At 45.0% G+C, this 13,727-nt stretch overlaps 1 protein-coding gene across 1 annotated transcript in view; it reads left to right on the plus strand.

The window, feature by feature from the left end:
* The window catches only part of TAMM41 (TAM41 mitochondrial translocator assembly and maintenance homolog), a 128,659-nt gene extending 121,717 nt beyond the window's left edge, over positions 1–6,942 (plus strand). Inside the window, exon 8 of the mRNA XM_030206201.1 lies at positions 6,595–6,942. Within this exon, the coding sequence (XP_030062061.1) occupies positions 6,595–6,704 (110 nt within the window). The 3' untranslated portion in view covers positions 6,705–6,942. The remainder of the gene's footprint in view (positions 1–6,594) is intronic.
* Positions 6,943–13,727: the final 6,785 nt, after the last annotated feature.

Raw genomic sequence — 13,727 nt, forward strand, 5'->3', positions numbered from 1 at the left:
GCCCCCCTAAGTTTTTTATTTTTTACCGTTCTTCTCATTTTATCATAGTCTCCTTTTTTAAAGTTAAACGCTAACATATTTGACTTTCTGTGTACAGTTACTTCAAGGTCGATATCAAAACTGATCATATTATGATCACTGTTATCAAGCGGCCCCAGTACCATAATGTCCCTCACCAGATCATGCGCTCCACTAAGGACCAAGTCTAGAATTTTTCCTTCTCTCGTCAGCTCCTGCACCAGCTGCTCCATAAAGCTGTCCTTGATTTCATCAAGGAATTGTACCTTTGTAGCGTGTCCCGATGTTACATTTATCCAGTCTATATTTGGATAATTGAAGTCACCCATTATTATCACATTGCCCATTTTGTTCACGTCTCTGATTTCTTTTATCATTTCTGCGTCTACCTGCTCGTCCTGGCGAGGCGGACGGTAGTACACTCCTATCACTGTTTTTTTCCCTTTTATACATGGAATTTCAACCCACAATGATTCAAAGGTGTGACTTGTGTCCTGCTGAATTTGTAATCTTTCTGAGTCAAGGCTCTCGTTAATATACAATGCTACCCCTCCACCAGTCCGGTCCACCCTATCACTACGATATACTTTGTACCCCGGTATGACAGTGTCCCACTGGTTATCCTCCTTCCACCAGGTCTCAGTAATGCCTATTATATCCAATTTTTCATTTAGTGCAATATATTCCAACTCTCCCATCTTATTTCTTAGACTCCCAGCATTTGCATATAGACATTTCAGAGTATGTTTGTTGTTCCTATTTGCATGATGATTAGTACCTGACACTATTGATTTGCCATCTTTTGTCTGATCTTTAGTTGTATTTAAGCGCACCTGGCCTACGGTCTGTTGTGCAACCTCACTATCCAGAAACCCTATCTTCCCTGTTTGTGAGGGTTTTCTGGGATCCGTGGCAATCCCCTGCAGGCCCGCAGGGTTCCCGAGAGATTGTACAAGTCTCTCGGCGACCATCTACCTACCCTGAGACCTTCAATATGTCCAAACACCGCCTCCTCGTCCCTTTAGTAGTTCAGTGCAGCTGCACTTGCTCTCTGCCCAGGCTGAGGTTAGCAAGGCTCACGTCACTGACACATACACGGATGACCCCTTGCATCCGTTACCTTCGCTCCTGCGCCCGATCTGCTGAACGCCTCTGGAGGAAATCTCGCACCCATTCAGATTTCCTTCACTACAAATTCATGCTATCCTCCTTCCAGTCCTCACTATTCCTTGCCAAACAGGACTATTACACCCAATTGACTAATTCTCTCAGCTCTAACCCTCGTCGTCTCTTCGCCACCCTTAACTCCCTCCTCAAAGTGCCCTCCGCTCCCACCCCCCCGTCACTCTCTCCTCAATCACTGGCTGACTACTTCCGCGACAAGGTGCAAAAGATCAACCTTGAGTTCACTACCAAGCCACCTCCTCCTCTTCACCCTTCAACCCTCTCCCTCAACCAACCAACCCAGACCTCCTTCTCCTCCTTTCCTGATATCTCCGAGGAGGAAACCGCCCGCCTTCTTTCCTCCTCAAAATGCACCACTTGTTCCTCTGATCCCATCCCCACCAACTTACTTAACACCATCTCTCCTACTATCACCCCCTCCATCTGTCATATCCTCAACCTCTCTCTCTCCACTGCAACTGTCCCCGACACCTTCAAGCATGCTGTAGTCACGCCACTCCTCAAAAAACCATCACTAGACCCTACCTGTCCCTCCAACTACCGCCCCATCTCCCTCCTACCCTTCCTCTCCAAGACACTTGAGCGCGCAGTCCACAGCCGCTGCCTTGATTTTCTCTCCTCTCATGCCATCCTTGATCCGCTTCAATCCGGTTTTCGCCCTCTTCACTCGACAAAAACAGCACTTTCTAAAGTCTGTAATGACCTGTTCCTTGCCAAATCCAGAGGCCACTACTCCATCCTCATCCTCCTGGATCTATCCGCCGCTTTTGACACTGTCAATCATGACTTACTTCTTGCCACACTGTCCTCATTTGGGTTCCAGGGCTCTGTCCTCTCCTGGTTCTCCTCCTATCTCTCCCACCGCACCTTCAAAGTTCACTCTCATGGATCTTCCTCCACCCCCATCCCCTTATCTGTTGGTGTTCCCCAGGGATCGGTCCTTGGACCCCTTCTCTTCTCAATCTACACCTCTTCCCTGGGCTCCCTGATCTCATCTCATGGTTTCCAGTATCATCTCTATGCTGATGACACCCAACTGTATCTCTCCACACCAGACATCACCGCGGAGACCCAGGCAAAGGTATCGGCCTGCTTATCCGACATTGCTGCCTGGATGTCCAACCGCCACCTGAAACTGAACATGTCCAAGACCGAGCTTATCGTCTTTCCACCAAAACCCACTTCTCCTCTTCCTCCACTTTCTATCTCAGTTGATAACACCCTCATCCTCCCCGTCTCATCTGCCCGCAACCTCGGAGTCATCTTTGACTCCTCTCTCTCCTTCTCTGCGCATATCCAGCAGATAGCCAAGACCTGTCGCTTCTTCCTCTTTAACATCAGCAAAATTCGCCCTTTCCTCTCTGAACACACCACCCGAACTCTCGTCCACGCTCTCATTACCTCTCGCCTGGACTACTGCAACTTACTCCTCACCGGCCTCCCACTTAGCCATCTATCCCCCCTTCAGTCTGTTCAGAACTCTGCTGCACGTCTCATATTCCGCCAGAACCGATATACTCATATCACCCCTCTCCTCAGGTCACTTCACTGGCTTCCGATCAGATACCGCATTCAATTCAAGCTTCTCCTTCTTACCTACAAATGCACTCAGTCTGCTGCCCCTCACTACCTCTCTACCCTCATCTCCCCTTACGTTCCCGCCCGTAACCTCCGTTCACAGGATAAATCCCTCCTCTCAGTACCCTTCTCCACCACCGCCAACTCCAGGCTCCGCTCATTCTGCCTCGCGTCACCCTATGCTTGGAACAACCTTCCTGAACCCTTACGCCAAGCCCCCTCCCTGCCCGTCTTCAAGTCTTTGCTTAAAGCCCACCTCTTCAATGCTGCGTTCGGCACCTAACCCTTACCGTTCAGTGAATCCAAACTGCCCCAATTTGACTGCCCCTATCAGACCGACCGTTCACTTGTCTATTAGATTGTAAGCTCTTTGAGCAGGGACTGTCTCTCTTTGTTAAATTGTACAGCGCTGCGTAACCCTAGTAGCGCTCTAGAAATGTTAAGTAGTAGTAGTAGTAGTAATTTGGACTGGTCAATTTTTTCTGTGACAGCTTTAAACCTGCAGCACCTGCTGGCCAAACTAGAGAAATACACTTCATGAAATATTCTTATAATTCCCATGCTGGAAAATTCACCATTTCACCACATCCGGGTATATGTTTAATCACTTGGGTGGGTACTTAAAAGAAATACTGACTGCTGAGTTTAAATATTGACCTGCCTATTTCCTCTAGGACCAATACAGCTACTAGAACTGTGCAGTACATAAATCAGCGTGACTGTTTCCAGGAGAAGTTAATGAGAAGGCCCTGAAAGCAATTAATTCTCACACATGGTTAACCAGGTTCTTTTTACACCAGCACAAATGATATTGTTGGTGTTAAATAATCAAGCAGTAGCTGGGGTGCAGTGTTATAATTACAACACTGGTATATCTCATTATAGGGTAGAATAATGTATTTTTTGTAAGCCATTTTAGTAATTGGAATGATATCTTGAGAATTTTTAAAATGTCCTCTGATAATAAATGGCCTTCATGTCAAGAACTGGAGCAGGCTCTTACATTAAAAAGTTACATCTATTGGCTTTATGTACTACAACTATTACCATTGCTTCTATCAAAAATGGATCATAAATAATAAAATCGTGAATAAATATATTTTAAGAAGTAAAAACTAAGCGTAATATCAAAGGGCTTGGAGGGATACAAGATGGTGTCCCAATAAAGACGCACCAAGCTGAGCTGTCCTGGTGTGCATGCTTTGTTCCTTCTTTTCACCTGTGAAATGGTGGAGCGAAAAAGAAAAGTGTGAGTCGTTCTCCGAGACTGTGCTTCCAGCATCTTCATCAAAGGGCCGCTCTGTAGTTTGGTCAGGGTCGCTTTACTCATACTACCCCTCTCCTCAAGACCCTTCACTGGCTCCCTATCCATTTTCGCATCCTGTTCAAACTTCTTCTACTAACCTATAAATGTATTCACTCTGCTGCTCCCCAGTATCTCTCCACACTCGTCCTTCCCTACACCCCTTCCCGTGCACTCCGCTCCATGGATAAATCCTTCTTATCTGTTCTCTTCTCCACTACTGCCAACTCCAGACTTCGCGCCTTCTGTCTCGCTGCACCCTACGCCTGGAATAAACTTCCTGAGCCCCTACGCCTTGCCCCATTCTTGGCCACCTTTAAATCTAGACTGAAAGCCCACCTCTTTAACATTGCTTTTGACTCGTAACCACTCGCCTCCACCTACCCTCCTCTCCTCCTTCCTGTACACATTAATTGATTCGATTTGCTTACTTTATTTTTTTTGTCTATTAGATTGTAAGCTCTTTGAGCAGGGACTGTCTTTCTTTTATGTTTGTGCAGCGCTGCGTACGCCTTGTAGCGCTATAGAAATGCTAAATAGTAGTAGTAGTAGTACACGGGCCATCAACATCAGAAGTCACCTGATCTACTGGCGCATGCATGTGGGGGACCTCCATGTGCAGCCAGCAGTGAATCAGGTGATCATGGTCATCAGTCACCTGATTTACTGGTGTGACATCGTAAACAAAAGTATATTGCTGAGCAGTTAGCAGTATACTTTTGTTTACGATGTCTTATGTTTAGTGGTTCTTTTTGAGCACTGAAGTATTTTCTAGTGGCCAGCTGACTGAGGCTTCTACACCAGTGTTTTCTCCTATATCAATTGTGAGATTGTGTAGACCCCTGACGCAGGCATTGTTTGCGCTGAAACATGACCACGTCTGGTCGCTTTGTATGTCCTGCAGACACTGGTACTAAAGTCTCTACAAGTGACTTCAATTCTCCACTGTTTTCTTGTTCATTCACATAGTACCATCAGTATTTTTTATTTATTTATTACATTTGTATCCCGCGCTTTCCCACTCAAAGCAGGTTCAACGCGGCTTAAATAGTAAAAGGAATACAGCATATTGTTAGAGAGGGTAAAAGTTAATTATACCAGAATAATAGACGAGATGAGTAGGTAGGAAAAGGCAATGGAGAGGGGAGTAAGGTGGGAGATGAAGTCTGGGTCAATGTTGTTATCATGGGGGTATGTGTTAGGTGGATGGTTCATAAGATTAATCTGGATCGTTTGGATAGGCTTGCTTGAATAAATGGGTTTTTAGTGCTTTCCGGAAGGGTAGGTAGTCACAGATTGATCGGATAGATCTGGGGAGAGCATTCCAGACTTGACTGCCCAGGAAGGAAAAATTAGATCCATGATAGGTCTTGTAATTGATTCCTTTGCAGTTGGAGTAATACAGGTTGAGGTAATTTCGCGAATATTCAGACATGTTTCTGGTAGGGAGGTCAATCAGATTGAGCATATAGTCCGGAGATTCACCATGGATAATCTTGTGGATTAATGTGTGGACCTTGAAGTTGATTCGTTCTTTGATAGGGAGCCAGTGAAGTTTTACACGAAGAGGGGTTACGGACTCAAAATATGATTTGCCAAAAATGAGTCTCGCTGCTGTATTCTGGGCAGTCTGAAGTTTTTTTAGGATATGGGCCTTGCAGCCAAGGAAAATGCTATTGTTGAGGGTATGCTTGTCAACCATCCGCCCTCAGACAAGGGACATCATGAAACGTCGAGTACAGATTTCCCACTGATTTTGTTTTTTAAAGATAAGAGGGGGGTATTCGCTTTAAAATTGTTATTTTTGAATGCATGTTGTTTGAGCTATAACGATAACAAAATGAATACAATTTTAATTATTGAACTTTAAACACAATCTTTATACTCATTTGTTAACTTATAAAAAATATCCTTAAAAACTGATGGTGTGCCTTGATAAGTTTTGTGCCTTGTGCCATGAGATGAAAAAGGCTGAAAATCACTGCCCTAGAGAGTGAAAGGGGGTATTCTGGTGGCCACAAAGGCTTTCATGGTGATACACAGTATTTATTACTCACAGTTTCTATAGGCTGTACATGGAGAAAAAGGATTTCATGGCACTGATTTTATTTCAGTATAACACACCCTTTGGCTTTGATTTGTTTTCATTTGGTGTCTTGGTGAAAATGCAATACAGTTGATCTATTACCCGTGTTCATATAGAACTCACAGGGTCTCCTGAGCCCTATATAGATTTATGACATTATGATCATGTATTCTCTGTAAGCTTCTGGATGAATTGCAGTAATCATTTGACTGACAGAAAACCTTAACATGTTGTGTTCTCTTCCATATATCGTACTTTCTGTAATGTGATGTGTGGAGTTGAGGGGGGAACTATATATTTTAATTATGTGTTTTTGACATTCTTGGAGTAGCAGCGCTTTTTTTTAAAGCAAGTACTGCAAGTTGGAGTTATATTTGTTGGTAACATCTGGTCTACTAACTGACTTTGTTTTTATTTTTTTAAGGCTTCAGGAAGACTGTGGCCTACAGTTTGAAGAAGTTGTACAAGATGTGCAAAGGATACCGGAGGAAGAACACCCAAAATTCTCTTTCTAGTACACACTTGCAAAAGTAATAAAAGCATTTGACTTTAGCACAAGCTTATTTATCACTACTCAGCTTTTTCGGTTGCATTTCTTTTCTGTGCAAAATAGGTTTCATTTTTGAATGGTAGAAAATTCTGTACTTTTTTAAGAAAATGGAAAACAACTTTATACTGTACATCATTAAATTGTTATTTCCTCTACCTGTGATGACCAGTAGAAATGTCTTCCTAACTTCTTCACATAGGAAGGAACGTGTGAATAATAGCTTTTCAGGGAATTATTTTGAAGGTTTTATACTTTTGAATCTGTATGCAGCTCAAGATTTGAAATTATTTTACAGTTATCCTGGAGTCAAATTGATTTACTCACAGCTGTGTTTGCAAAATGTGCAATTGAAAATCTTATTTTTCAGGATTAAGGTTTTGATGGATCAATCACTCTGGAGAATTTATAACTAATCAGTTGAAGTTTTGAGTGATTTTAGTGGACTCTACTGGATGGTTGAGTTTGTCTGTGAGATTAGAAGCGAGTTATTCTGGGTGTCATTTCATTTTGAGTAAAGAAATGCATAGGAGAATGTGTCTCATCATGCTGTCTGCAACAGCTCTTTCCTGAAGCAGCTTTGGCAAAGTGGGGGCCACATCAGGGACTGAAGTTAGTGTTGTTTTTTGGAAAAACAAATGGAAGTATTGTGACTGATTTCAAGTGGAACTTATGATGGATTTAAGCTAAGTATATATGATTGGGGGGGGAGCATGACATTTGGGCATCACTCTTCGGACGCTCATGACTTTTTTGTGTACTAGGTCAAATGGTAGCATCCAAAAAGTCACGTCCCTGATTATACAATGTACTGGAGGCATATACACTGGGAAAAGCATTCATTACATACAAGAACAGAGCTGCCTGGAAACAGATCAACATAGGAAAACACGGCTGGTTTGACAGATCTACAGCAAGAAGCACTGAAGAGCAGCACAGCTCAGGGAACTCACTGCAAGCATAAGGAGGCTACCAAATCCTCTCCCAACGCCCTAAGACCCAGGCCACTCCTGACACAGGCTACCCAACAATATGTTGCACACCAACTCTGGCCTCAACTCCCTCCCTACTTGTTGACTCATGGTACTTGCACATCTCAAAGGACTTTCACCCACAGACCTCCAGCATCAAAAAGACCAAAGCATAACCCTCACTCAGCTGATGGGCAGGACTGGAGATTGCTAACACGGACTACAGTGTCACAACAGACACTACGCTCAAAGTCGATAGGTTCAGACTGGAGCCATACAGCAAAGGTGAGCCAAATGAAAACCACGCTGACTGGAAAGTGGCGAAGCGGGAGCAGTAAGAACAGCCAGAAAGGTATGACCAAGAGCCCATAGGACTGTATTTATCCATATTTAAGCTAATATATAGGAGAGCTCATCAGGGGTCTTTAGCAAGGGGCATGGTTGGGGGGGGGGGGGGGAGTCTGACTTTGGGTTCCACTGTTTGGCCTTCTGAGTCTGGTGCCAAAGTGAATAGGCACCTAAAAGTTAAACTGATTAGTATGGAGTGCACTCAATGGGCTAGATTCTATATATCAAGCCTAAAAAATCTGCACCAAAAAAAAAAAATACACCTAGGCTTATTCTATAAATTGCACCTAATTTTAGGTGTAAATTATAGAATACGCCCAACACCTGTTTTCTGAGATTATATTTAGTCATGGCTTTACGCCAGTGTAAAACCTGGTGTAAATGCCGATGCCTAAATTACGCACAGAATGGGCATATTCTATAACAGTGCGTGTAAATTCTAGGAATGCCCATGTCCGAGCCCCCTTTTCAGTTTCTCATCTTAAAATTTACACGCATTACTTTATCAAATACGCTTAGACATCTGTGTGTGTTCATTCTAATATTGCCAATTCCTTGTTAAGTTCAATTATTGGCACTGATTGCCTTCTTAAGCTAATTAAGCTGCGCATGTAAATCCAGAATACAACCGGATTTGTGCATGAAACTCGTCACGCTATATAGGATCCGGGGGAATGTGTTTAGGACTTGAATAGTATTCTACATTGTTGAGAGGAATTTTATGACCAATGATTGTGATTTTAGCCCAGTTGACCATTAAATTACCTTTAGGCTTGAGCTAGTCTGAGATATTTTCCCCTCACTTTTATAGCGTGTTGTTCTGCACTCAGTTTGGCATAGGATTTTCCACAAATGTGTCTCACTTATAGTGTGCTTTTATATGAAATGATATTTCCTGTGTCATTTTTACCCAAACTGACAGGAAGAACCTGAAATGGGGGTGACGGGTCTTAAATTTCATGCTAGTTGTCCTGAAGACATTTCTTTCTGCATCATTTTTGTAGTCTTTCCTTGGGCTGCATGTACTGTTTTTTTTGTCCCCATGTTGTCAGTAGTGTGTCCCATTGCTCAAATATGTATGTATTTGGATTTAGCTTGCACCCTTTCAGTTGTAGCTCAGAGCGAGTTATATTTAGGTACAGAGTAGGTATTTCCCTATTTCCAGAGGGCTTACAATTTAAATTTGTACCCGATGTAGTGGGGGGGGGGGGGTTAAAAGGTCTTTTACTAAGCCACGTTAGCATTTGTCGTTAGCATTTGTAACTCATGGTATAAATCAGCTGGCGGTAAACGCTGAGACACCCATAGGAATATAATAGTCGTCTCAGCGTTTACCTCCAGCTGATTTCTACCATGACCTACAAACCTCAAAACAGGAAGAAAAAGATGCAAAAACAATCCTTCCTCCCCGCCCCCCAAAAATAGTAGAGAGTAGCCTAGTAGTTAAAGCAATGGACTGTGTCATCGGAGGTGTACTCTGCTGCACAATGGTGCACCCCAAGGGCGTATCTGAGGTTCGGCGGTAGGGGGGGCAGGGGCTAGAGTGAGGGGGCACATTATAGCCCCCCCCTACCACCGTCAACCCCCCCCCCTACCGCCGTTAACACTCCCTCCCCCGCCTACCGCTGTCACCTACCCCGAGGTCTGCTTCCTCCGGATTTTTAAAATATTGCTTCAGCTGGCGGGGGACCCCAACCTCCCCGCCAGCCCAGCCACGATCTTTAACTTTTTCATCCTCGTCGTGCAGCGCGCTGTGAAAGCTGCATGCATCTTCAGTTCCAGTTGGATGGAGTCTGACGTCGAGACTCCATCCAACTGGATCTAAAGATGCATGCAGCTTTCACAGCGCGCTGCACGACGAGGATGAAAAAGTTAAAGATCGCGGCTGGGCTGGCGGGGGGGTTGGGGTCCCCCGCCAGCTGAAGCAATATTTTAAAAAGCCGGAGGAAGCGGACCTCGGGGTAGGTGACGGCGGTAGGCGGGGGAGGGAGGGTTAACGGCGGTAGGGGGGTCCGGGGCAAAATCTGCGGGGGCCCAGGCCCCTGTGGCCCCACGCAGATACGCCCCTGGTGCACCCTGTTTAAACTTGATGAAATTGCCTCTGAAACAAAAACAAACTGGACCAAACAAAAATAACCCCAAATAAAAAAAAATCCTGCACGCAATACAGTACCAAAAAAAAAAAGGGGGGGGGGGGGTTTGTGTGTGTTTTTTTTCCTTGCATACTCCACAAATTATACTTTCCTTCCTGTTTTCACTGAAGCTGCAATACTGCAAGAATTCATTCACAGCACCTATATTTCCTTCCCCATTTTAATCCTCTCCACCTGTTGTTTAGCCCAGCTGTTGCAGAAATGCTTCTTGGCCAAGGACTACAGGCCTTGGCTTCCTCTGGTAGGTGTGCATTCTGAATGTGGTCAATAGTTGTCATGGTTGCATGATAGCTGCGACTCCCTGTTATGTGAATGCTGGCTCTGGAGCCACCCCCACCCTGCCGGCTAAAGGAGCAAAACTGAGTCAGAACTGAAACTTGAGCTCTCTTTGCACTGTCACAAACCCAGTTTGTCAGCTTTGAATCATCAACTGGGAATGTACTCAACATTGAAATGAAAGGTTTAAACATTGAGGAGGTAATTCTATAAAGTGCGCTAAAATGAGTGCTCAGCTAGTATTCTATAATGGTATCTGATATACATGCTGTCACCAGCTCCTGTCACCCGGGTTATCGGCTCTCGCGCCCACACTTGTCCGTGCTGTTTGCTTCCGACGCCACACTTGTCAGTGCTGTTCGCTCTCACCTCCACACAGTTCAGCTAGCCCAGCTCTTCAACACAGTTCATCTAGCTAGGCTTTTTAGCACAGTTCAGCTAGCCAGGCTTTGTAACCCAGTTCAACTAGCCAGGCTTTTATACACAGCTCAGCTAGCCAGGCTTTGTAACCCAGTTCAACTAACATAGTAACATAGTAGATGACGGCAGAAAAAGACCTGCACGGTCCATCCAGTCTGCCCAACAAGATAGCATATCATATGTGCTACTTTTTGTGTATACCTTACCTTGATTTGTACCTGTCCTTTTTAGGGCAAGCCAGGCTTTGTAACCCAGTTCAGCCAGCCAGGCTTTTCTACACAGTCCAGCAAGCCAGGCTTTGTAACCCAGTTCAAGTAGCCAGGCTTTTATACGCAGCTCAGTTAGTAAGGCCTCAAAACTCACTTCAGCCAGCCCAGCTTTAAACACAGTTCCACAAGCCAGGCTAAAAATGATCCACCACCAACAACTTATCTCTTGACATCCACCCACCGGATCTCTCCCGACTATTATGCTTTCCTTGGTACTTTGGGCTCCTCCAGAAGTCACTCTTCGTCAGTCACTTCCTCTCCCACCTCCATCTCTTCTTCCATCCCTTCTCCTTCTACGTGCTCGAACTCCTCCCATTCCATCCTCTCATTCTCCACCCCCTCACTCAGGTGTTCCACCCTCTCCTCAACTGATTCCATTTCCCAATCAGCCCCCTCTCTTCTCCTGCAACTCAGGTTCTGGTTTGTCATGACTCCTCTTATTCTTCCAGGTAGTCTGAAATCTGTGTTCTCTATGCTCCTGTCTCCTCCCCTCCTGCAGTGCATTCTGGGTTCTGCAGTTGTTCTGGTCTTGTCTTTCCCTCCCCCGCAATGCATTCTGGGATCTGTAGTTCTGGTCTTGTCTTTCCCTCCCACGCAATGCATTCTGGGATCTGTAGTTTTTCTGCTCTGGCTTTTCCCTCTCCCGCCATGCGTTCTGGGCTCTGTGGTTTCTCTGATTCTCACAATGCGCACCTAAACATTGGCACTTATGTGCTCAATTTACATCATTATTTAATTTAAGTATGTTTGTGACCTGCTTATTCCCCCCCTCCCCCACATCTCAAGGAAGGGACTAGGGAAGAACCAATTAAATTCCAACAAACTACAGAGGTGAATAAACATACATAAGTAGTAGTTATTAACAGAACAAAAATGATAATGGTTAAAAAAATTCTAAAACTAGTAAAATACAAAAATAGATTGCGTGATTCAATTACACACAAAAAAGTTTGTAATATACATAAATATGTTGCCAGATTCTACACAGATCTGTGTTTCAGTGATAAATGCCTGCCTGACTGACTGTTAACCCTTGAAGTAATTGCATATTGTTCTGCCTTTTTGCTCAACATAAGAACATAAGAGTAGCCATACTGGGTCAGATCATTGGTCCATCTAGGCCAATATCCTGTTTTGCAAACAGTGGCCAAGCCAGTTCACATGTATCTGGCAGAACCCAAGTCGTGGCAACACACGTGCCGATTCATTGACAATATTTGCCTATATGCAGGTCAAGACATAGCATTGGCTAGGAAAGATCTTGTGAATCACAGTCTATTGGTTTTAGAAACATTTTAATCATTGTTTTTTGGTGTATTAAATACTACTTTACAGAAGTTTGTTGAAATTTAAGTGATTCTTCCCTACGTCTTTCCCTGAGACTTGTATACATTGGTAGGGGTTTTTCTTCTTTTTTTTTGGGGGGGGGGGGCTTATGCCCCTCCCACATCAATGTCCCCTTTGCAGTTGCACACTATAGAGGTTAGGCAGTATGTTTGCAGTATGTTTATAGAATAGGGTCCTAAGTCAGTTACCCGCATAACAGCAAAGTAGTGACCATTAATGCTTATTGCCAATTTGAGTACCAAGTTAGCACCAGTTAACTAATTATGTAGCTAATTAAGTGACACGTGTAACTGGTGCTATCTATAACCATGCACGCCTTATATCAAGGGCTGAGTGTCTTAGTATTTTACACAGTTATAACTTAAAACAAATCCACTTCTAACCATAGAACTACTGGGCCGATGATCAGAAGCAAACACAGGCACTAGAGGCTGTTAGCGCCATACTAGTACCTGCGTTTGCTACTGCCCCATGATCAGAGCCCCCCAAGCACCTGAAACAATGTGCTCGCAGGCTTTGAACACAAGTAGCATGCAAGTGTATGCAAAACAGAGCTCTTAGCGCAAGTAGCATGCAGACGCATGCTAAACCTATTCCTCCCCAAAGATCAGCAACCAGCGCACCAAACATTGGGCTGCAGGCTGCTGGCCATGGCAAACCCTAAGCCAACTCAGAACTGGCGTTAGGGTTTGCAAACCATTGGGGACGAATGGTGAGTCCTATCCAGCATGCATTTGCACACTAGCAACCCCTGCAGGAGCAGGAACCCCTACTCAATAACCCCCCCAGCAACAAGGCTGAAAGTCGCCCGACCCTCCCCCAACAGGTTTGGGTGGGTTGGATCTCCAGCCCCCTTACCCCCCCCCCCCCTGTCATCCCCTCCCATGTATGGAGCCCTGGTGGCCCAGTGGGCCACGAGTCAATCTCCCCATCCCACCCCTGGTGGTCTTAGCAGCCCTTTCCCACCCCCTACTTTCGGTGGAGGAAGGAGGTGGCCTCCCTCCTCTTCCATTGGCGCCGCCTCAAAAATGGTGGCACCCTGCCCAGTGCATCCTGGGATATGCTAGGCGGGGCTTCACACCATATATTCATGAGAGGGGATGTTAGGGGGACTGGAGACCCACTGGATCTCCAGCCCCCCTGAACTTGGGTCAGGAGGACTGGAGGTCCACCGGACCTCCAGCCCCCTGTGTCGCTTGACTCGGGGTGGAGATACTTGGGGGTCT

Source organism: Microcaecilia unicolor, chromosome 6 (assembly GCF_901765095.1).
Source record: "Microcaecilia unicolor chromosome 6, aMicUni1.1, whole genome shotgun sequence".
NCBI lineage: Eukaryota > Metazoa > Chordata > Amphibia > Gymnophiona > Siphonopidae > Microcaecilia > Microcaecilia unicolor.